This window comes from Mus musculus, chromosome 3 (assembly GCF_000001635.26).
Source record: "Mus musculus strain C57BL/6J chromosome 3, GRCm38.p6 C57BL/6J".
NCBI lineage: Eukaryota > Metazoa > Chordata > Mammalia > Rodentia > Muridae > Mus > Mus musculus.
Window position 1 is genome coordinate 116,795,228 of NC_000069.6, and position 25,349 is coordinate 116,820,576.

General features: G+C 43.1%; 1 protein-coding gene across 3 annotated transcripts in view; it reads right to left on the reverse strand.

Annotated features, from left to right (window-relative positions):
• Agl (amylo-1,6-glucosidase, 4-alpha-glucanotransferase) overlaps positions 1-12,939 on the reverse strand; it is a 68,168-nt gene extending 55,229 nt beyond the window's left edge. For 2 of the 3 annotated variants that reach the window (NM_001081326.1, NM_001362367.1), the window contains exons 1-2: positions 12,801-12,939; positions 12,041-12,190 (exon numbers count right to left, since the gene is read on the reverse strand). In NM_001081326.1, coding sequence (NP_001074795.1) covers positions 12,041-12,122 — 82 coding nt within the window. In that variant the 5' untranslated portion in view covers positions 12,123-12,190; positions 12,801-12,939. The other variant, XM_006502287.1, reaches the window with a different exon arrangement.
• Between the last annotated feature and the right edge of the window lie 12,410 nt (positions 12,940-25,349).

Genomic DNA, 25,349 nt, shown 5'->3' on the forward strand with positions numbered 1-25,349 from the left:
AGCTGGTTGTGGCGGCACATGCCTGTAATCCTAGCATTTGGGTGGTAGAGGCACATGCCTGTAATCCTAGCATGTGAGTGGGAGAGGCAGAAGGCTCAAGGTCATTCTTACTACAGAGCAATACCGAGGTCAGCTTGAGCTATGTGAGACCCATTTAAGAAAGCAAAATAAAAACTTAAACATGGGGCTGGTGAGATGGCTCAGTGGGTAAGAGCACCCGACTGCTCTTCCGAAGGTCCAGAGTTCAAATCCCAGCAACCACATGGTGGCTCACAACCATCTGTAACAAGATCTGACGCCCTCTTCTGGAGTGTCTGAAGACAGCTACAGTGTACTTACATATAAATAAATAAATCTTTAAAAAAAAAAACAAAAAAAAAAACTTAAACATGGATGTATCTCAATTCATGATGGACAAAAAAAAAAAAAAAAAAAAAAAGAAAAGAAAAGAAAAAATGGAGAAGGTAGGGGAAGGTTCTGAGTAGAATTCTTCAAGCTTAATGAATTTGCTTATCGAGAATAAACATACTATTGAGCGTGGTAGTGCATGCCTTGTGAGGCACGAGGCAGGCAGATTTTGTGAGTTCAAGGACAGCCTGGTCTACAGAGTGAGTTCCAGGACAGCCATGGCTACATAGAGAAACCCTGTCTCAAAGAAAATTAATGAAGAAAGAAAACAATGACAAATAAAAGGAGAATAAATATACTAATAGTTATAATGCTTATGAAACATGCAACAAAATAAGAATCACACAAGGAAGGCCTACCCTGGAACAATGAGTAAATCAGCTGATTCCTATGATTTTCATTCTTTTAAAGTTTTTATCTATCTATCGCGTATCATAAGCTATACCCACTTAAGTTGGAGAGCTTAGCTGCCAACCCTGTGAGTCTGTGTGTGTGCCTGTTCCACAGCATGGGAGGAGGGGTCAGAGTCAGTTATCTCTTTCCATCATGTGGGTCATGGACTGAATTCAGGTCATCGAGCTTGGTAAGGAGGTGCCTTTACCAGAGCCATCTTACCCACCTTGAGCTTAAGTTCCACAGTGATGGTCACAATAAGCAATGACCAGAGCAAATAAGTAAGAAAAACAAGATTATGCGGAGACAGGAGGATCCCAGTGGCTCGCTGTCCAGCTAGTCTACCCAAACAGGTAAGCTCCAGGCTCGGTAAGAGACCTTATATCAAAAGGGATAGAGGGATCACCTCCACATTTACATGTGCATACACACCCACATGTGTTAAAACATGCATACATACACACACACACACACATATATTCTGGCACAAGGGATATGATGCAGCCTGTAAAGTGCTTGCCATCCACATGTCAGGTCTCAAGCTTGATCTCTAAAATCCATATAAAAAGCTGAGCTTAGGCGTGCCTGCTCTGTAACTGGGGCAAAGGAGACAGAGGGCTCCTTAGCACCAGTCTAGCCTTATTGGCAGTCCCAGTCCCAATCCCAGTGAGGAACCCATCTCTAAAAAAGAAGACAGTTGGCTGGAGAGATGAACTCAGAGGTCCTGAGTTCAATTCCCAGCAACCACATGGTAGTTCACAACCATCTGTAATAGGATCTGATGCCCTCTTCTGGTGTATCTTAAAACAGCTACAGTGTACTCGTATAAATATAATAAATAAATCTTTAAAAAGAAGAAGAAGGAGAAGGAGGAAGAGGAGGAGGAAGAGGAGGAGGAGGAGGAGGAGGAAAAGAAGAAGAAGACGACGACGACGACAGCCATCCTGAGGAACAATACTCAGGCCTTCACATGAACAACCACACATATGTGCATCTGCACACGGGTAGACATACATACACACACATTTACACATACAAATACCATTCTGAAGAAAAGTAGTGCATGTTCATATGTGTCTGTGCCCCATTTAGGCCACAATTTCAACTGCTTTCATTTCTTTTCTATCTGCTGCTCTGGATCAGTGACCTTTGATGCTAATTTGTTTTACGGTATCATGAACTGCATCTGTTTAAGTTGGAGAACGTAGCTGCCAAACCTCTTGCGTTGACTGCTCCTACAGCTGATCCTATCCTTCCACATCTCCCTTGACCGCCTTATTTCCTGACACATGACAGTGTGTACATTAGGACCAATAACCTTGACTGTTCAGAGGAAGGCAGGGCTGCCTGCCTCCCCTTAAGCCTTTGTACAGAGGTGTGTTAAAAGTGGAGGATGCTGAAGATCAGCACGTGGCTGTAAGGAGGAGTGCGAAGCACTGCCGGCATGACTTAGAGGTCTGAATGAACAACGGACACAGCCACAACCTGCCCTTAAACAAAAGCCCATCTTAGAGCAAGGCCTTAAGTGGCTTCAATTCTGATAGCCAAGGGAAGTGAGGACGCTGCGGAGGGCAGTAGAAATTGGCTCATACGGCTTCAAAAAAGGAGTCACCTCTCCAATATAAAAATTCCAAATTCAACCAGCAAATGCCAACGTAGAAACTGCAGCTCTGGCTCAGGCAACGTCTAAGAGTGGCCACTAAACAAGGGATTTTCAGTATAGCTGGGAGTCTTCCATTAGAGCAAGATGCCACCTAGGACTTCCAAAGCTTCAGAGGACAGGCTGAGTCCCTCAGTAGTGGGAGTGTAGCGAGTGCCTCTCAGACTCCACAGGACTGGATGAAATCTACTTTGCCCATGCTTGATAGACAGAACAGGCCCAGGATGAGAGTTATAATAAGGTTTTCAGCGCATTTTAGTCCATTCTTGATATCTAAGTTCAGAAAAGTGAGTCCTTTAAAACTACTGTAGCTTACTGACAACGAGCTAGCTCACCCTAGAGGACGGGAAGAGACATAAAATGAGGTTAATGTCATGGGTGCTACTATAACTTGCTGTAACCTCTGTAGCCTGGGGGTGAAGGAGTAAACCTGACTTTCACATATTTACTATTGAAGGAATATAGCTTGTTAGGCTACCGTGCCATCAGTAGTCAGGGAGATCCCAGATGCCAGTAACAGTATTGTGAGTCATGGTGGTGCTAACAATAACAATAAAGTGAACTGCAAAAAGTTGAGTTCAGTCCTTATAGACGTCTGTGAGCATCTAAAGACTTTGGTGGAAAAATTAGACACACAACAATAGTGTCTGAAGGTATGCCTGGATTGCTACAGGTTTAGGATAAACATTTAGTAGATAAACTCTTTAAGTTTTATTTGTTTGTTTGAGCAAGGTCTTACTCTGTAGTCCTGGATGACCTAAAGCTACCTGCACTGCTCAGGCCAGTATCAAGTGGGCCGGGTCCTTTTGCTTCTGATGCCCCAATGCTGCCAATGAGGGCTTTGCCACAAAAACAAAGGATTCAGATAGCCTGTGAATCAGCTGATAAAAGCACGGGGTTTGAGAAGACTGATGCCCATTCTGAAGGAATTCCACTATGCATAACATGCTATTAAACAGCATCTTTTGAAATCCTTCTGGGAAAAAGGGTATGGCTGAAACAGAGTAAGAAGACAAATAGAAAGCCTGTGTTATAATCGTAGCACAAATAGGTCACGAAATTGTTCTGATACTTTTTATATATTCCTATCATTTTATACTTGGGAAAATAATTGTAAAATTGAAGATGTATTAATAATGACATAGATTTAAAAATAACTGCATAAAGGATTAAAGCATAGCTGGTGTGTGGTGGCATGCACTGCATACCTATATTCGTAGAACTCAGGAGGCTAAGGCAACTAGATCACTATTTCATGACCACCCCGGGAACCTTCAGGGTTCAAAGCCAGCCTGGGCCAGTGAGATCTTGTCTCAAAAACAAAACAAAAGCTCTCCTGTGTGGGGTGAGTCTGTCTGTCTGTCTGTCTCTCTCTCTCTGTGAGTATATGTGTGTGTGTGATTTGTGGAATGTGTGGAATGTGTGTGGTGTACTCTCGAGTGCCTGTGATCCCAGTAGGCTTATTACAGGGAGAAGAAACACTGGATAGGCAAGGCCAGTCTAGTCAATGTAGCAAGTTCCAGGCCAACCAGGGCTAGGAACTGTTATCAGGAAAACAAAAACCAAACAAAACATGAGCAAGACCCATCTCAATCAATAAATGAAGTAAAAAATACTGCAATGCTCAGGATTATAAATTTCTACATCTTTCTAAAAATAGTTAAATTTATCATCAGGAAAAGTAGTAACACTTGGAATATGCACAAATATCAGAGGTATTGTTGATATTTAAATAGCTTGTCTCTGAAGTTTATACAAATATTGCTTTAGTAATTGCACAATGATTCGGAGAAACTGTAGTACAAAGGTTAAAACTCCCCTAGACTCTAAAACAGTATTTGAAGCAATGGGGTTATCTCTCTCAAGCACACTCTTCAAATATGAATATTTATATGTAACATACATGTACACTGTTCTTATAGACTGTGTAAGTTATGTTACACCAAAACAAATGCAAAGTGGCTGGAGACCCATTTTCAATTTCCAATACCAGTGACCTTCTAGCCATCCTTCCAATACCAATAACCTTCTAGCCACCCCTTACTCCAGTTCTAGGGAATGCAACACCCTTTTTGGCCTCCATGGGCACCAGGCATTCACAAAGCACACATATATACATGCAAACACAATACTCATACATATACAGCAGACACTATCAAGGAAACAACATGGCTGAATATTTATTATTTTTTAAAAGCACGATTTTTAAAGATTTATTTTAATTAGTTTACAATTTTAAAGTTGCATTTTTCATGTATTTATGTGTATTCCCCTGCATAGGTGTATGTGAATTACATGCATTTTTGATGCTCTCAGAGGTCAGAAGAAGGCGTCAGATCCCTTTGAACTGTGCATGAGCCTGTGTGTGCTACGAACTGAACCTGGGACTTCTGAGAGGAACAAGGGCTCTCAACCTCTGAGACACCTCTCCAGACTCTAATTATTTGTAGTATATGTGTATGTGTGGCTATATGAACACTGGTGTCCTCCGAGGCCAGCTCTCCTGAAGCTGGAGTTCCAGGCAGTTTTAAGCCACCTAATCTGGGTGCTGAGAACCAAAGTCTGCTGTCCCAGCAGGAAGCACGAGTCAACTCAGCCTTCTCTCCAGCCCTGCAAGATTCACTAGTTTTTAAAGTCTTAGTTTAAAATTTTGTAATAATGTAATTTAAATATTACAAGTTCTGTTTATGCTGACAATTGGCTTTAACAGCCTCAACTTTTGAGCCTCAACTCAATATATATGTATGTGTATACATACATACATACATACACATGCACACATATAGACACAGGTATCCAAACACAGATTTTAAAAAGGACTTCTTGATGGTTATATATACTAAACCATGACCTTAATTGTGAGTTCCATTCATCAATTATGTAGACTCTTGCTAAAATCTGGTTAGAAAATATCTATTTTTCCTGACATCTAGTAATTATTTTTACAAGCTAATCTATATTTACACTTGGAAAACCAAGTGAAGTCTTTATTTACAAGAGGTGAAACTGATTAGAAAATTTCTAAAGGTGGCAGGTATTCACTTATACAGATAAAATGATGTAATCACAAAAGCATTTCTAAAGTAAATAATCAGAACACTTTGCAATAAGGGAAACTGTACCCAGCCCCACTCAAATAAAGTTTTATTGGAACACAAGCACACCAATTCATTTATGTCTTGTCTATGGCTGCTTTCGTGCTGCAGTGGGAGAGTTGATGAGCTACAGCAGAGTACACAGCTGCAAAGACCGAAGGGTTTTGCACTTGACCAGCACAGGAAAAACTGCAACTCTGCTCCATGCCTCAGTTTCATTAAAAAAAGGTAACTAGCTCTCATTTACATTTACCTCAATGGGCCAAAGAAAGGTTTTTCTAATGAGATTTTCTAAGTTTCACATGACAAAAGGCTGATATAATTTCTAAAAAGGACAAATTTCAAATCCTTCTGGCTCATCTTTAAGTCAGTCAGTCTCACTGTACTGTCGTGTCATCTCTCCCCCCCCCACCCCCCCACCCCACTGCTTCCCTGACTTCTTGCTTTCTGTCTATGTCATACTTACTATGTAGGCTGGGGCTGACCTAGAACTCAACAAAGAGCCACCTGTCTCTGCCTTCTACATGCTGGGACTAAAGATGTGTACCTCCATGCTTGGCTGGGTTTGACAATTTCTAAGAAGTAAAAGAGAGGTTTCTACTTATTTTTCTTCTTGTTATAAAATTTTTGAAAGATTCTAATTTGTAAATTTTAATTTACTTTTCTGTGGGGTTAATAATGGCATCTAGGACCTCATGCACGCCACATAAACACTCTACCACAAAGCTACAACCTAAATCTGTGTGATTTAAAAGACCATGACTTATCTACCTAGTCCAGATACTGGTGCAATTTGAGGAAAAATGCGACAAATAAGAAGGCTGGCCTGTGAGCCTCCATTAGACTCTACAACCTCTACCCTTTGGTTTTGAATTCACCTGACTGCAATGAGAGCATCAATGTCCACTCATGTGTTACCAAACTGAATTACTTTCTAAAGAAAGTTGTTACATTTCCTTTCTGTATCCCTGTAGGGGATTAGTAAATACCCCAAAGCTCAAAGCCACTCTAAACTGCTAAGTCAAATCACTGAAACTGAGCAGGTTTCCTGCAGTACACGAAATACCTCTGCTAAAATTAGCTTAGGTCACAACAGTACACGGTGTGGCTATCTGGTTAATGTTAACACTAACGACGCTTGACTTGGACCGACAGAGCCCTCTTGTAGACAGCTAGCTAGGAAGAGAGGGATTCAGTTACTACTGTAAACAAGAATTCCCCATTAGGCGTGGGTAGAAGGTTTCAGTGAAGAAACCTTCGGCAGCTGGAGAGGTGACTCAGCAGGTGAAAGTGCTTGTTGCTCTTACAGAGGTCTAGGTTCCGTTTCCAGCACCCATAAAGCAGCTCACAACTGCATCCAATTCCAGCTTAAGGGATTCAACAACCTCTATTCCTTGAGGGCACCTGCATATATATGTATGGTGCACATAAACTCATGTCAGCCAGCAAACATACACGTAAAATAAAAAAGGAAACCTCTGTAAATGATCATTTTATTTATTTTTTGTTAATGATGGCGGTGGGTTTTGTTGTTGTTGCTATTCATTCATTCATTCATTCATTCATTCATTCATTCACTTCCAAGACAGGGTTTCTCTGTGTGAGCCTGGTTGTCCTAGAACTTACTCTGTAGTCCATGCTGGCCTCAAACACACAGATCCACCAACCTCTGCCTCCTGAGTACTGGAATTAAAGGTGTGTGCCACCAAGCCTAACTGAACATTTTTTTAAAAAACAAAACAAAACAAAACAAAACAGTAACAATTGGACTGGCAGGTTGGTTCAGTAAGAATGCTTGACACCCAAGCTTGAGAGACCTGAGTCCCTTAGTGGAATACCTCTGTGGAAGATGGGAACCAGTTCCCATATACTCTCAGTGGCATGAACGTGTCTGCAGTCACATACCCCCCCCCCCACATGTTGCATACACATATCTCACAGTAATAAAGATATAGTCAAATTGTAAGTCAACCTATACAAAAGATGGAAGAATCGTTTTCAGGTTTGAGGAATGCCAAACTTGTTCATTTTCTGATACACAATGAGACAAGGAAAACAGAAAAGACTATAATTTGATTAGAACAGATAATTACTTGGACTTTAACTTGAAAAGGAATAATGTATAGAGATGTTGTATTGAAAATTATAACTGGTTCTTGCAGTGAAAAAATAAAAGCAGAGAAGGGTTTGAGTCAAATATAAAAACCCCCAAATCAGTGTTTTTTCTTCACATTTAACTGTCACCAAGTCTTATGAGTTTAACGTTTCCTTATTGTCTCCCTTTTCAACTCTGATAACGTTAAGTTCTTAACTTTAGCCTGGTATGACTGTTTGGACTGCTGTTTTCTGTATTTTCCTGTGTGTAATGTATGTGCAGGTGTGTGCAGCTGTGAGTGCTTGCAGAAGCCAGAGGTTGATGTTAGTTCTCTTCTGCTATTCTTCTTCGCCTTGTTTAAGAGTAAAAAGAAAAAAATTCAAGATTTACTTATTTTTATTTTATGTGTATGTATGAGTTGAGTTTCCACATGTATGTATGTGTCCCATGCATGCGTGTGGCACCCATAAAAGCTAGAAGAGGGTGTCAGAGACCCTGGAACTAGAGTTACAGGGGGTTGTGAGCAGCCATGTGGGTGCAAGAGCAGCAAGTGCTCTCATCTGCTGAGACCTCTCTCCACTCATCCTTTTTTTTTTTTTTTTGAGATGGGTCTCTCATTGAATATGGACCTCACTGATTGGTCAGACTGGCTGTCCAGCAAGCCCCCTAGATCTACCTGTCCAAGTACCCCCAGTGCTAGGATTACAGGTACACCCAGCTTTTATGTGAGTGATTGTCCAGCAGGTATTTTATCCATTGAGCTATCTGCCCAGCCTCGTCACAATTTTTAAGGTGGAGGGGGCAGGGTTTCACTGTGTAGCTCTGGCTGTCCTGGAACTCTATATAGACCACCAGGCTGGTTCAGAACTCACAGGGTACACCTGCCTCTGCCACCGAGTGCTGGGATTAAAGGCAAGTAGAGAGAACAGACAGGATTTTTTTTTAAAGGGTCTTCTCAATTATTTCTTGTCCCAATGTCCCCTCTATTAAATATTTCTTTCACATCATAAATTACCTTCTAAAAGAGCAGTTCTCAACCTCTGTGTCCCAAACTCTTTTGGGGTCACTTATCAAGATATCCATAATATAATATCATATTATATTATGATTCAAACATACCAGTAGCAAAATTACAGTTAAGAAGTATCAACAAAATAATTTCATGGTTAGGGGACATCACAGCATGAGGCACTGTATTATAGGGTCACAGCATTAGGAAGGCTGAGAACCACTGCTCTAAAGTAATATGATCACACATTATTACAAAGAAACAGATGGATTTACTCGATTTACTTAGTGGTACAGACTGAACCACATTATTCTTTGGAGTTTTGTTTTGTTTGGGTTTTTGTTTCTTTTTCAAGATAGAGTTTCTCTGTGTAGCCTGTCCTGGAATATGTTTTGTCGACTAGGCTGGCTTTGAAGTCAAAGATCTGTCTGCCTCAGTGTCCTGAGTGCTGGATTTGAAGATGTGTGCTACCACTGTCCAAGTGATATTAATTACTCTTAATCAACTCTTTCGTCTTCAAGCAACTTAAGTGAGTTTCCAGTTTGGACTCGTTTTTTGTTGGGGTTTAAGAATTAGTCAGGGGAACCAAAAAGAGAAAAAAAAAAAAAAAAAAGCCAGGCGTGGTGGCGCACACCTTTAATCCCAGCACTCGGGAGGCAGACGCAGGCGGATTTCTGAGTTCGAGGCCAGCCTGGTCTACAAAGTGAGTTCCAGGACAGCCAGGGCCACACAGAGAAATCCTGTCTCGAAAAACCAAAAAAAAAAAAAAAAAAAAAAAAAAAAGGAATTAGTCAGGGGACTGGAGAGATGACTCAATGACTCAGCAGTTAAGAACACTGACTGCACTTCCAGAGGTCCTGAGTTCATGGACCATGGACTACATGGTGGCTCACAACCATCTGTAATGGGATCTGATGCCTTCTTCTGGTGTGTCTGAAGACAGCTATCGTGCACTCATATACATAAAATAAATAAATAATTTTAAAAAAGAATTAGTCAGTGGCTGTTTATTAAGTGTTGCACAGAGCCCTAAGTCTGTCAGATGGCTTTGTGCTCACAAACCTCACTGCACTCTAACAAGCATTAGAGGCTGCTCCACTGTTCAGCACTTAATTGCTCTGTGGCCACTGTGAAACTGGAGACCAAATCAAAGAGACAGTGAAAAAACGACCGGGAGCCTTCACAAAGGCACTTTAACTGGATGCTGAATACACAGAATGAAAGTTAAAGGTACCACAGGCACAGAGGGATCTGACAGGAGTGAGATGTAAGCACAGCCCAAGAAAAGGCACTAGAGACGGAGTGAGCAGGACAGGATGCAGAGCTATAAAGATTCAGACACTAAAGGCAGGAACAGACAGATTCCGTCTCGGCAAGAAAAAGTGCAGTCCCATTCAGAATGTCTCGGACGGAACTCAGGCGACGTCCCATAAATCAAAGGGAAGAGACTGAACAAGAAGATGATTTGGACTCTCATTTGGTGAGATGGAAGAGACGAACAGGGAGAGAGAGATGGATCAGAAAGAAATTATAGAATTTAAAGAGAGATGACAGCTAAAGAGGTGACATCACCAAGAATGCTTAAGATTCTTGTCTGCAAACATATGAAGACAGAGGCATAACTAAGGTTTGGTAAAGGGGGATGAAAGCCTAGCCTAACATAGCCACCCCATAACTATTCCACAGAATAGTGTCAGAACAAAGCTAAGCTCCAGGGAGTGGACTGAGGAGCAGAAAGACCAACACATTGTTGTTACTTAGGCTCTACTGCTATAAAACTATATATCACTAAATTACAGCCTTTAAACTCCACAGGAGAGCAACAGATCTTTACAAGGAAAATTAATGTTTAATAATAATAGTAATAATAATAATTAATGCAATTTACTCAACATTAGTCTGTTAACAACTGAATAAACAAACAAACAAATAAAAAGTCTGCCTCCCAATCCTTGTCATTATACTTGACTTAAAAGCTTCCAAGAAAAAAGTGACACTTGAGGCCATTATTTCAGAGTCCTCAGCATTGAGGCTAGAGCCCAGCCATGGGAATGCATGGTTTCTATGGTAGATGAACAGAGCAAGAAGGGAACCAGGCACACGCTGGCAATGACCTGAAATGAGGAAGACAGAGAGCCTGAGGAGAGATGCCAGAGTGAGAGGAATACTGAAGACAGAAGAGAAGGACAAACCAACCCCAGGGAAGGGCAGAGTCAGGAGAGCCAAGCTGGAGCCAGAGCTCAGTGACCCAAAACCCCGAGCAAACCTGGAAGACAAGGGCCGTTCAGCATCAAGGCCACACAGTAGATGGCTTTCCAAAAATCTCACTTTTAAAAAGTATTAAAGAAAAAAAATTCTTCAAGATGTTTATCAATGTTCACTGAATTCATCCAGGAGACTGATTTTTGTCTTGATGCATAAAAAAACTTCCTCCTTGTATTTTACAAGTTATATTTATAAATTATCAGTGGACTGTTTTCAGTATTGAATGTAAAGCGTCAGTTAGCGTGTCTGATAGTCCTGCAAATTGATCTTTGATCTTACCTTTAGTTACATTTTTCTGTCATGCTGGGGCTTGAACCCAAGACTTTGCTTGTATTAGGCAAGTCCTATACCACTTAGCTATATCCCTAGCTCAATGTAGTTCTTTAAGTGATGGCTCCAACATGTTTCAACATCACCGAAGAGGTTTTTCCACTTTTTATTTGGCTTCATCTTCTACTTGCTTGAGAGGCTCCTGATAGGGTTAGCAAGCTCACTACGCCTTTTGCTGTACTCTACTCTCCCAGCGCTGAAGCTCAATAGAGGAAAAGAGTTTGCTCTGAAAAGCCACCCTACAGATATATGCAAAGCTACATTATATATGATTTCACGAGTTATAACAATAAATGCTATTACTAATAACATGCTCAATCTTTTAACTGCACACGCACTCTCTACCACTTCTTTTTCTCCCTAAGGTAGGGACTGAACCCAGGCTAGGCACAAGTTCTACCCACGAGGGACTTCCTATAACCTGTAGTGTCTGCCTCCGGTGGTCGTCTGCAGCAAGATGAGCTGAGCTATCTTTGTGCTAACGTGACAGGTCTATTCTTAATCAACATTCATTCCTCACCACCAATGTACCTACCATTTTGGCACAAATCAAGATCTATGAAATTTCAGCTAACTTAAAGTTATTTGAGTGCGCGAGTGTGTGTGTGTGTGTGTGTGTGTGTGTGTCTGTTCATGCAGAGGACTGAATCTACAGCCTCATTTATGCTAAGCATGCATTCTACCTGCCAACACCCAGTCCCTAATTTTAAGTTAAAAAAAAATCTAATAGAACGCCAATGCATTAAAAGACATAAAAAGAGCTAATCAAACAACTTGCAACGGACCTTGTTCAAGTCTGAAGAGGGTCTTCTCTAGCTTCTCCATCTCGTTCAGTAGTAAAATTCGAATCTGCTTACTGTGTTCCATTTTGGCTTCTGGAGGATTCGAACTCTTTCCGTAGAACTAAAAGGACTCCAAAGTGGAATGAGTTACCCCTATAAAACAAAGTGGAATTATTTAAAAAAAAAAAAAAAAGGAGAAGAAGAAGAAAAAAAAAAAGAAAGAAAGAAAGAAAAGAAAAGAAAATATGACCTAAAACTCTCTGGAGTTGACAGCGGCACTTACATGTCCTAGATAGGTTTAAAGCCAAGAAGAGCAATGAGAAAGAGCAAAATCTTGTCAGTAAAGCCCAACAAGGGAGAAGTTTCTTCTCTCTTGGAGCAGAATAAGAAAGCCTGAAGCAAAGATGTAGAGTCTTACACTCAGTTCAAAACAGAGCAGACCAACAAAACCCCTAAAGCATTCTCAGAGAAAAGCAATGCATCCGCGAAAACCCTGGAGTTCAGTGGCATAAATTCCGTTCCTGAGCCAGGGGGCCCTGAAAACTCCAAATGGCACTGTAGCCTCCAGCAGATCAGGCTGCTGAACAGGTGGAAGAGCGCCCAGTTCCCAAATTCGGGTCTGAAGCCACCAATAGGGAGGTGATTGGAGAGGTTAGCAGTTGCTGTCCCGGGAATAGCTGCGGCGGCGGTGGCATGCGATGTACAGAGCGGCTATAGATAGAAGGAATGCGCGTCCGGAGACGGACGCATTCCAGGCACTTACGAGCGGGATAGACGTGCGGCGTCGGGAGCGGGAGCCGGAGCCGGGTACAGCGGGAACGCCGGACGCAGCGGCGGCCCGGGGAGGGCAGGGCGGCCGTGAAGGGCACGGGGAGGGGCGCCGGGACCCGGGCCAGGGGACAGTGACAGGCCAGGGCCGCCGAGACTCCGCCCCCCGCGGCCGGAGGACGTGCCGACTCCGCTGGGCCCCGGACTAGCCTGGGGGGCGTGGCCCTGCCTCCCCGCCCACTTCCGGGAGCCATCGCCCCCGCTAGCACAGACCACTGATCTCGCGAGAGGTGGGCACGGCTTGTGGGTTTGAGGGGGTCTGGGCTTTGGGAACTGTCATTGCCCTGATGTGCGATCGCTCTGCCTCTCTAGGAAAAGTGAGTTCAAGAGCGAAGAAGAGCTGGGATAATGTTTAGTTAGGGACGTTCTTTCTGGGAAGAAAATGCAAAGTTGGGAAAACCAAGTTTCTTAAAATTCCCTGCTTGGCTTCATTAACCTTGTGACACACTGGTCGCTGGGAAGAGGGGACCTCAGCTAAGGAACTGCCTCCATCAGATTGGCCTGTGGGCTTGTGCATGGGAGCATTTTCTTGTTTTATGGTTGCTATATGGGAGGAAAATAGGCATGGCCACCCCTGGGCAGATGGGCCTTAGTTCCATAGGTAAACAGGCGGCCCAGCCCGGGAGGAGCAAGCCAGCAAGCTGCACTTCTCTATGGTCTCTGCTTGAGGTCCTGCCTCTGGGTCTTTCTCGTTGAGTTCCTGCTTTAACTTCCTCCAATAGAGCACTGTGACCAGGAAGTGTAAGCCAAACACTTTCTTTCCCCAACTTGCTTTTGGTTCAGGGTTTTGTCACAGCAAACATGCATTTTTATTTTTTATTTATTTTTATTATTATTATTTGGTTACCGTTGATTTAAAGACAAGGAAACAGACTCCCTCAAAGGTTAAGTAACATGCTTAAAGCCGCTTCATGAACAACGGAGTGTATGTGATTTCAAGTACATTCCCGATGATTTTGGTTCACTAAACCCTTCATCTAAGGTTGGCATTATTTTCCGTGGCTTGATATCAATAAGGACTTGGTAAAATGGAAGAATGAGTGTGCATTCTAGCTTATAAAGACGTTCTGGTTTTTCTGTGACAGTCATCTCAAGATTTCTCCTTCAGGTCTGATGTTCCCTTAGGCGTCTCTTCTGCTGTGTTCCTAGGAAGTGTGGAGGCCAGAGTGCGCCCTCTGTGAACTGGCTACAAACTCCTGCTTGACCATGAAATCCCCCAGTTGAAGGCTGCCTGCTAGACTAATGAACCCAGCAGGTCTTCGTTTGGGGAGGGTTGAAGAATGGGAGCCGGTGACTCAGATACCACACTCTATCGCTGTATGTTGGGTTTCTCTGATTTTCTTTTTTAAATGTAGATTACCCAAAGCGTTCTGATCCATAACTTCTCCATCTGAAATGTGGAGCATGGGTGCACGCTCTGACACTTTATCTGGTACAGATTCATCACACTATCCTCTGGCCAGCTCATTTTGCTGCTCCCCAGTGGATAGCTGTTCTCCAGGGCTGCAAAACTAGCCTTTCCCATTGTCCTGCCTCCAGCACAACTCACATGGTATGTCTAATGTCTCAAGTAGATAGCGGTGATTTATCCTTCTGAAAGTGCTTAAATTTTTCACGTGTTGTTAATTCTACTCAACTTTGGAGGTTTCATTTTGTGAAATAAGGAGAATAGTAAGTCACGGACATCTGCTTTGGTAAGAGACTCCTCGTAGAGTGCTTCTACAAGTCACATGACGTGACTCTAAAATGAGACTCGACAAGGATGTGCTATCTGTGAAGTTCTTGGAGTGCCAAAGATGGCGTTCCACAGCGCCACATGCATGCTGATGGATGTTTGTCACATTTGTGGCGTCCTGTGCATGCAGGATTTATATATACACAACAGTTTCATCCTGTAGCTCCCAGGAGAGAATCCTTAAGGACCTTCTAATAGACAATCTCAGTTTCTGTTAGTCCCGCAGATGAGAGGAGAAAAATGCCTACCCAAATCATGGACAGTTTAATTAAAGCAAGCTTTCTTTTTGTGCCTTCCCCTGACCCAGTGTTCATGAGATCAGCCGTGGATGTGGGAACGATACTGGTTTTTATACTCAGGAATGGGGGTGGTGGTGTTCCAAATAAGGGATTTGTCAGGCAATAGGTGGGGTTACTGTTAGGTCAATGATGCTGTCAAACAAACTGAAGGAAAAGGCCCTGGGGCATGACAGATGTAAAAGGTTACAGAAAATTTCTTACTCTGGGAAGAGGAGGTACTAGGGAAAATTTATTCTCAGTGTTTGGTTCTAAATCATGGAAATTGGGAAAAACAGAGCCTAAGAACAAAATAAAGATTAGTCAGTGATAAATATGTCCTTAAAAATATATAGCCGGGCAGTGGTGGCATACTTTTTACTCCTAGCACTTGGGAGGCAGAGGCAGGCGGATTTCTGAGTTCGAGGCCAGCCTGATCTACTGTAGTAGCCTCCCCTCCCCCAGCCTTAGGGTTCCACTGTTTACACCTGGATGGAGCTTGCCGGCTCAATCGTTCTGCCATGCCCACTGCTGGAACCTGCCTCCTTGCTATTGGTCCCAGGGACTATTTGGCGGGAATCCCCCCCCCCCACCTCCTCCCCTTCATAACTGCATGCTGATATAGTAAAATTGAGCTTTGATCAGAATGCCTGTCTTAGCTGCATCATTTTTTCTCGTCGCCTAGCCCCTCTTCTCTTCCAGGTTTACAAAATGCCTTTCCAGGCTAGAACCCAGGCTGTTATCTGCTGGCCAGACACAACAATCTACAAAGTGAGTTCCAGGACAGCAGGGCTATACAGAGAAACCCTGTCTTGAAAAACCAGAAAAAAAAAAAAACAAAAAAACCCCATATATATATATATATGGCCTGGGGAATGGCTCAGTGGTTAATAGCACTGGCTGTTCTTGCAGAGAATTTGGGTTTCATTCCCAGCACCCACAACTGTCTGTAACTCCAGTCCCAAGGGATCTGACACCCTCTTCTGCCCTCAGTGGGCATCAAGCATGTGCCACGATGCACGCGTATACATGGAGACAAGCACACACATTAAAAAAAAGCCTAAGAAAGAAAAATCATCTTAAAAATTCGCAGGCACTGATACAACCAATCAGCTGAAGAGTCTATGGGATACTTGCAAACACCAGGATTTACTGGTGTGGTTTTTTTATTTCTCCCCTATGAAAGATCTTCTAAGTGTTCCTCAATTTAAAACCAAGCATTTTAACCCTTTCCGACAGTTTTCAACTTTCTGTTGAAATTGTGGACTCCACATTTCCCACAATGCAGGGCTTCCAGCTGCCATTTTGGTTTAGAAGAAGGGACCAGGAAGGGGAGGGTGCTGAACCTGGTCGTCTATATTTGTCATGGTTATGTCGGATATGTTGCAGTAAAGGCAAAAGAGCAGCAGGTTAAATCAGACATCGGTTCATTCCCGTCTGGCATAACAGCCTGGGTAAAGAGATCAAGGCTAGTGGAACATCCCTCTGACACACAGAATGCAGACTTCCTGATTTCCTCCTGGGCCAAACTCTTCTTAATTGCTCGAAAGTCTGATGGGGCAGAGCTATCATAGCCAAGTTCATGCAGCAGGGTGAAGAAAAAAGAATAAACTTCCTTTTCAAGATATTCTCTTTTAAAAGGCACGGCATCTCCATTTATAGCTGGCTAGAATCTCTGCGATAGGCGTGCACGGCAGCCAGGGGACTAACCAAAGTCTGGGTTTTATTGAAGAAAGAGAGAATGGACTTCCTCACACAAGTAGTAGTCTGCTCCAGCTTGCATTGTGTTTTAAATGTTCTTACCAAAAAGATATTTGCAACAGTAGAATGGAAGACCACTAGGGAATGTCGTCTAAAAAGGAACACAGACACTAAACCCTAGGGAATGCCGTTTACAAAGAAACACGGACACTAAACCCACATGCATTTATCCATGTCCTGTTCGGGGGAAGCTTCAGATCTGTTAATCAAAAAAAGAGCTTCCTGAAACTAACGCTAAACTGTTGCCAGCTGACTGACCAGGCACAGCTCAGCTGGTAGAGTCATGCTTGCCGCATGCTGACTCCCAAAGGACTGGCCAGAGGTGAGCCAGGCTCCACCACCAACATTATTACCAAAAATGAACCAACCAGAGGAGGTTGGTGCAAAGAGGAGCTGGGATAGTGTTTAGGGACTTTCTCTCTGCAAAGCAAAGTTAGGAAAACACAGCGCCCTCAGACATTGAGAAAGTCACGTGACCTCTTTGCATTCTGGCTCCTAAACTATTAGTGATCTTCTAAGGTTTGCAAAACTAAAACACACAAAGTGTTTTGAAAAATGATATATGTCCTCTAACTACTTAATGACAGCCACTATTTAATGAGCAGGAAGGAGGTGCCAGATACTCTTTTGAGTCCATTATATGAATGGACTAAATGCTCCAAACACGCAATGTTGTCACTCTTGAGTGAGAGATAAAGACACAAAGTCCCCAAGGTCAAGTAACCTGTTTAAGTTTCCCTAGTGAACGAGGGGACAAGTGTGATTACAACTGCATTCCTGGTGATTCTGGTTCAGTAAACCCTTTATCTGAGGCACGGGCAGGATCCTGTGACCTGCTACCAATAAAGACTTCATCGAGATAGGATGCTCTGACTTTATAGGTAGCCATGTCAAGAGTGAGTTTACTTTCTTGCTTCTCAGGACAGTCTGGTTTTTCTGTGACACACAACTCATGATTGCCCCTTCAGGAAGTCTATCTGCCCTGCCCTCCTTCTCCCGTGGGTAGGTCTGGTTGTCTCCTAGCTCCTTTACCGTATGCTATGTTCTGCCCAAACTGTCTGTTCAACTTTATCTATTTCTGCAAGAGCCTTTGGGACGGTATTGTCAGGATGGCAAAATTATAAAAATATTTACACTTCTCAGGTATAAGCAAATATGCTATTCTTTAAGTGTGTGTGTGGATTGTGTATTTCTGTGGTGTATGTGTATAAACGCATGTGCACATGCAGTCCAGAGGATGTTTGGTGTTCTTTTCTATCTAACTTATTCCCCTGAGGCAGTGTCTCTTGCAGAAACTGGAGCTAGGCTGGCAGCCAGTGGGTCCAAGGAAGCCTTCTGTGTCTACCTCCCCTCTCCAGCCTTGGGATTGCAAGCTGACCTTATTGGCTAACTTCACCCATCTTTTAATGAGGGTGCTGGGGATCTGAACTCAAGTCTTTATCTTGTACAGAAAGCACTGTTACTGCTGGCCCATTTTTGCAGCCCTTTGATGTATATTTTATTCTTAAAAACATCTCAGGGGCTGGTGAGATGGCTCAGTGGGTAAGAGCACCCGACTGCTCTTCCGAAGGTCAGAAGTTCAAATCCCAGCAACCACATGGTGGCTCACAACCATCTGTAATGAGATCTGATGCCCTCTTCTAGTGCATCTGAAGACAGCTACAGTGTACTTAAACATAATAAATAAATAAATAAATCTTAAAAAAAAATCTCAACATTGGGAAGACAGCTTAGTTGGTAAAATGCCTGTCCATACTACTGAGGGCCACAGTGGTACCCGATTGTAATTCCAATGCTAAGGAGACAGAAATAGGGAGATGCCTGGGGCTTGCTGGCCAGCTACCTAGCTTAATCAGTAAGCGCCATGTCCCACTGGAAGCCCCTGACTCAAAAAACAAGATAGAGGCTTCTAGGCTGGGTATGGTGGCAGGTAGATCTCTGTGAGTGTAAGGCCAGCCTGATTTATGTAGTGAGTTCCAGGCCATTCAGATTACACAGTGAAACTGTCTCAATAAATAAACACATAAAAAGGAGAAAATAATATTTGTTTTTGAAGATAAAATGCTCCCAAGGAATGACGCCTGAGGTGATTTCTGGCGTTCACATGTATGTCCATGCATGCTCATGAACACACACAGAAATTCTGATTGCCTTTTCCCCAACTACAGATCAGAAAAGGAAAACTGAGCTTTGTCTGCTCTGGCTCTAATTCTCGTCATGCTTACACGATCTCTTTATCTCTGCCTCTTTGAAGTAATGGTTCTTCTCTTTCCATGCTCTCCCACCCCCATCTCTGTAGAAAGGTGTCTGGCACCCAGAGAGGAGCCTCATGTGAACATGACTGTGCTGGTCTCTGTTCGGGGTTTGCATCATAGGAAGATGCCTGTCTACTGTCTAGCCACGCTTCTGGCTGTGCAGTTCTCACAAGCTACTGATGTCTGCAGCTGATAGCTCCTTTATCCCTTCTTGGCTTCAGCAGAGTATAAGTTGATCCCCCATCGTGTGTCTCAGCCTCTCTGATATCAGCCTCTCTGATTTCACTGTAGAACTCTCTGTGTACCTATGTCTTCTCTGTTCATAAGCCTGGGCTGGAATCAGCTCCCTGTTGCCATGGTAGATCTTGATGGTTGGCTTTATACTGTTAGCTTGGTAAAGTCTAGAATCACGTGGGAAAGAAATCTCAGTGAAGAATTGTCTAAAGTAGGTTGACGTGTGTGTGTGTGTGTGTGTGTGTGTGTGTGTGTGTGTGTATGTGGTGTGTAAGTGTGCGAGCTGATGATGCAAATTGATGTAGGAAGATGCAGCCTAAGAGGACTCCCACCACTCTCTGGGGTTGGGTCCTGGACGGTATAAAGGAGAAGAAAGAGCATTCATTCATTCATTCTCTTTCTGCTTTTGACAGTTGATGTGACCCGCTGATTCAAGTTCCCGTGCCCTTGCTTTCACAGTTTTGATGAACTGTAATTGTGAACTAAACTAAGTCCTTTTTTTTTTCTTTTTTCCCAAGATGTTTTTTGTTAGGCTATTTTAACCCAGCATCAGAAAAGGACTGAGAAATAGCTTCCTAAATCCTGTGCTGCAGGTGAAAAACGGGTCCTGCCTGTAACTGATCTCTGTGATTTATCTTCTTAAACATTTAAGGACCCTTTCTTTGGCTCCACAACTCCATCAGTTTGCTCTGCTGATGTTACACTAAGTTTGCAACACACAACAGTACCAAAGGGCTCAAAACTCTGCTCAGTAAACAATAATTTCCCAGTTTCCCTCTGTCCAACTGCTGGTAAATTTATAGCTAGCACAGTGTTAACCATAAGCATTTATTAAGTGTTTGAAAGTAGCTCCTTTCTTGATTATTTTGGTTAGTATTAAATCAATTTTCTCATAAATGACTTGGAGTTAATTTAATAACTAATTGTGTGGTTTCTTTCCCAGTTAGAAGGATGGGAAACGTGTTACCAAACAAAGCTGTCACTACATCAGGTTTCCTGTCTTAGATGTCTGTCTCTTACCCACAGTGAGCTGGAAAGGACAAAGTATGGTTTCCTGTGCGCCCTCTTACCTATAACAGAGGCTACAGTGTAGCAGGCACCTAAGCTCTTGGGAATGAATCAGACAGCAGCTGTACTGGCTTTGGCAGCTCCTTCCCCTCCCCTCTCTATCCCAAGAGAGTCACATCAAACTCAGCAGTTTCATACTTAACTTACCAGGCAATGTAAATACGAAATCAAATTCTATGAATAATGCAGAAGTAAGCAGTTGCATCATTTGGCTTCAGACTGTTGGAAGGTTTAGAATTGATTATTAAGAGAGGACTGTACTTTTCTTTTTCCGCCATGGTATTATGGGTCGCCTGCTCCCTTCAAAGCAATATAGACTCCTGAATTATTCAAACCTTACCAGTTACGTTGATAAACTAAGAGTTGATAGGAAAGCAGAATATAAAGTCAGAACTAGAACTAAAGGTACTTTGCTTAGCTTCTCAAAATAGGTGTTTGTATGATGTAGATTGCCACATACTATATAATACGAAAATAAAATTAGACGAAGTATAATCTATTAGTGGTACATCTGCCACATGATTTCATGATCAGAACAAACTAAGTCACAGCGTACTTGTCAGGGTAGTTCACTGCCAGTCAAGAAAACTCAGAAAAGGTCAGTGGTGTAGCCACAAAGGCCAATCTATTTTAACTGCCAGGGGTTTATAAAAAGCCTCTTCTCAATTTACTGTGCCTCTGAGAGTCACTTTCCTGCTTACACAGTAGCTCAGGGCGGTGGGTGGTCAATGCAACAGAGCAAAAGCTCAGCAAAGCATTACTAGGCTAATCCGCACGTGGGGAAGTTTGCTCCATGAGCCTGGGTTACATGTCCTGTCCAGGCATATTAGTGCTCATTGATTACATTAACAATATTAATACATTAAAAAATTCTTGTGAGGATTGTAGAGTTCCAAACAATGAAGTTATTTTTGTTTGTTTCTTTAAAGTATGAAGTTCTAAGTTGTTGATAATGGGCATTTTGAAATATGAATGTATGAAATATACATTACATACTGAACCAGTGTAAAATGTAGACTTTGGGCACATTTTGTTAATCATGCCACATTTAGTTATAATATTCCCTAGGACCCATATTGTTCTATCTCTCCTTTCGCAAGTCTATTAATGTTTTGACATTGTAAAGGTAAAATTTCAATAAAGTATCACCATTGCTCTTGGCTGCCCACCCTGACTAAAATGTTAAGACCCTATTGCTGAAGCCATCACAAACTTTGGTTACAGGACACAGAAAAATCACTCTTGGATGCTCCCTGCTGGCTAGCTTTCTTAGTACTTATTCAAGGTGCTGTCCAGGCTGCTGGGGCAGAAAAGGTCTGACTGAGTACTGAACCCTGCATGCTGCAATACCAACCTGCTAGGCAAGATGAACCCGCCAGTACAATAATGGAAGATGTATAATGGGGTCACCATATACTCCTGTGATTGCATATGAGGCCTCCTCCACAGGGGGACTTTTATGCCTGGTACTGTAAACTAATCAAAAGCCCTGGCTCAGAAAGTCAGGACCTAGGCTGTTTTCTAAATGGTCATGTTGTGAAATGGCATTTTAAATATTTGTGTTTATATCCATAGATTGGCACTGCTCCCAGACTTGGTTCAGAGAAGTTTCTTCTTGCAGTGTGAGGTGGTTAAAGCAGAGATGCATTCCTGTTGAAAGTGCTGAGGACAACTGACCGAGGGTGCTCCGAAGTAGACTGGCACACCTGTATCAACCTCCCCCAAGAAGCTCAGAGGAAATGAGGAGACAGACAGAATGTGAGAGCCAGGGGAAGGGGAGGAGTGCTCAGAACCTGTGTCCTCTGGACATGATGTGCTGTTGCCCATGTAAATTTATAGCAGCTACGGTTTCTATATAAAATATGCATAAGAGCAAATCAGTTCAAAATCCTAGCATGGAGAGGAAAGTGGCCCCAGAGCCCCACCCCAGCTGAGGAGTTATTGGCAGTGGATGGCTGCCAAGGGAGGGACAGTCACTTCTCTTTAGGAGTGTGGCCACTATAGGCTCACCATGCCCTATTGGATGGCCACTCCCCCACCCCTGCCCCTCACATACACATATGGGCTGCACTAATTGAACTCAGTGGGTTAAAAACTAAATAAATAAATACAAGACTGTGTTGGGAGCCGCGCCCACATTCGCCGTTACAAGATGGCGCTGACAGCTGTGTTCTAAGTGGTAAACAAATAATCTGCGCATGTGCCAAGGGTATCTTATGACTACTTGTGCTCTGCCTTCCCCGTGACGTCAACTCGGCCGATGGGCTGCAGCCAATCAAGGAGTGACACGTCCGAGGCGAAGGAGAATGCTCCTTAAGAGGGACGGGGTTTCGTTCTCTCTCTCTCTTGTCTCTCGCTCTCTCTCTTGCTTTTTCGCTCTCTTGCTTTTCTCTCTCTCTTGCTTTTCTCTCTCTCTTGCTTTTTCGCTCTCTTGCTTTTCTCTCTCTCTTGCTTCTCTCTCTTGCTTCGCTCTCTCTTGCTTCTTGCTCTCTTGCTGCTTACACTCTGGCTCCTGAAGATGTAAGAATAAAGCTTTGCCGCAGAAGATTCTGGTCTGTGGTGTTCTTCCTGGCCGGTCGTGAGAACGCGTCTAATAACAATTGGTGCCGAATTCCGGGACGAGAAAAAAACTCGGGACTGGCGCAAGGAAGATCCCTCATTCCGGAACCAGAACTGCGAATCAAGGTTATAAGGTTCCCGTAACACAGACTGTTGAGAAGGATTCAACTGCCGAATTCAGAACTCATCAGCTGGGGAACGACGGTGATAAAGTGTTCCCATAAAACAGACTGTTGAGAAGGATTCAACTGCCGAATTCAGAACTCATCAGCTGGGGAACGGAAGTGAGAAATGGCTTTACCAGGTATGTTTGGCCTTGAACTTTTTCTAGTGTTAGGAGCCCTTTTGTTCCTTTTCACATGTTATATAGTGCTTAAGGCAGGGCTAAAAATTCTAGAGGAAATTCAGGACAAGCTATCAGAAGTAAAGCGGGGAGAGAAAGTAGGAGCAAAAAGAAAATGTAGTATACAAACTAAGTATACAGGCCTTTCCAAGGGTCTTGAACCCGAGGAAAAGTTAAGGTTAGGTAGGAATACCTGGAGAGAGATTAGAAGAAAAAGAGGAAAAAGGGAAAAGAAGAAAGATCAATTAGCGGAGGTCTATAGGAAAAGGAGCCTGTGCTCATCGCTGGATGAGCTCAGGAAGCCAGCTCTTAGTAGTTCTGAAGCAGATGAAGAATTCTCCTCTGAGGAAACAGACTGGGAGGAAGAAGCAGCCCATTACCAGCCAGCTAATTGGTCAAGAAAAAAGCCAAAAGCGGCTGGCGAAGGCCAGTTTGCTGATTGGCCTCAGGGCAATCGGCTACCAGGTGCACTCCCGCCCTATGCGGAGTCCCCGCCCTGCGTAGTGCGTCAGCCCGTAGTGCGTCAGCAATGCGCAGAGAGGCAGTGCGCAGAGAGGCAGTGCGCAGACTCATTCATTCCCCGAGAGGAACAAAGGAAAATAGAACAGGCATTTCCAGTCTTTGAAGGAGCCGAGGGTGGGCGTGTCCACGCTCCGGTAGAATACTTACAAATTAAAGAAATTGCCGAGTCGGTTCGTAAATACGGAACCAATGCTAATTTTACCTTGGTGCAGTTAGACAGGCTTGCCGGCATGGCACTAACTCCTGCCGACTGGCAAATGATTGCAAAAGCCGCTCTCCCTAATATGGGCAAATATTTGGAATGGAGATCTCTGTGGCGAGAGGCTGCACAGGCGCAGGACCGAGCAAACGCTGCTGCTTTAACTCCAGAGCAGAGAGAGTGGACTTTTGACTTGTTAACGGGTCAGAGAGCTTATTCTGCTAAACCTGATAAGAGGTATCAATGGAAGGTCTTACCACAGGGGATGTCCAATAGTCCTACAATGTGCCAGCTTTATATGCAAGAAGCTCTTTTGCCAGTGAGGGAACAATTCCCCTCTTTAATTTTGCTCCTTTACATGGATGACATCCTCCTGTGCCATAAAGACCTTACCATGCTACAAAAGGCATATCCTTTTCTACTTAAAACTTTAAGTCAGTGGGGTTTACAGATAGCCACAGAAAAGGTCCAAATTTCTGATACAGGACAATTCTTGGGCTCTGTGATGTCCCCAGATAAGATTGTGCCCCAAAAGGTAGAGATAAGAAGAGATCACCTCCATACCTTAAATGATTTTCAAAAGCTGTTGGGAGATATTAATTGGCTTAGACCTTTTTTAAAGATTCCTTCCGCTGAGTTAAGGCCTTTGTTTGGTATTTTAGAAGGAGATCCTCATATCTCCTCCCCTAGGACTCTTACTCTAGCTGCTAACCAGGCCTTACAAAAAGTGGAAAAGGCCTTACAGAATGCACAATTACAACGTATTGAGGATTCGCAGCCTTTCAGTTTGTGTGTCTTTAAGACAGCACAATTGCCAACTGCAGTTTTGTGGCAGAATGGGCCATTGTTGTGGATCCATCCAAACGTATCCCCAGCTAAAATAATAGATTGGTATCCTGATGCAATTGCACAGCTTGCCCTTAAAGGTCTAAAAGCAGCAATCACCCACTTTGGGCAAAGTCCATATCTTTTAATTGTACCTTATACCGCTGCACAGGTTCAAACCTTGGCAGCCACATCTAATGATTGGGCAGTTTTAGTTACCTCCTTTTCAGGAAAAATAGATAACCATTATCCAAAGCATCCAATCTTACAGTTTGCCCAAAATCAATCTGTTGTGTTTCCACAAATAACAGTAAGAAACCCACTTAAAAATGGGATTGTGGTATATACTGATGGATCAAAAACTGGCATAGGTGCCTATGTGGCTAATGGTAAAGTGGTAGCCAAACAATATAATGAAAATTCACCGCAAGTGGTAGAATGTTTAGTGGTCTTAGAAGTTTTAAAAACCTTTTTAGAACCCCTTAATATTGTGTCAGATTCCTGTTATGTGGTAAATGCAGTAAATCTTTTAGAAGTGGCTGGAGTGATTAAGCCTTCCAGTAGAGTTGCCAATATTTTTCAGCAGATACAATTAGTTTTGTTATCTAGAAGATCTCCTGTTTATATTACTCATGTTAGAGCCCATTCAGGCCTACCTGGCCCCATGGCTCTGGGAAATGATTTGGCAGATAAGGCCACTAAAGTGGT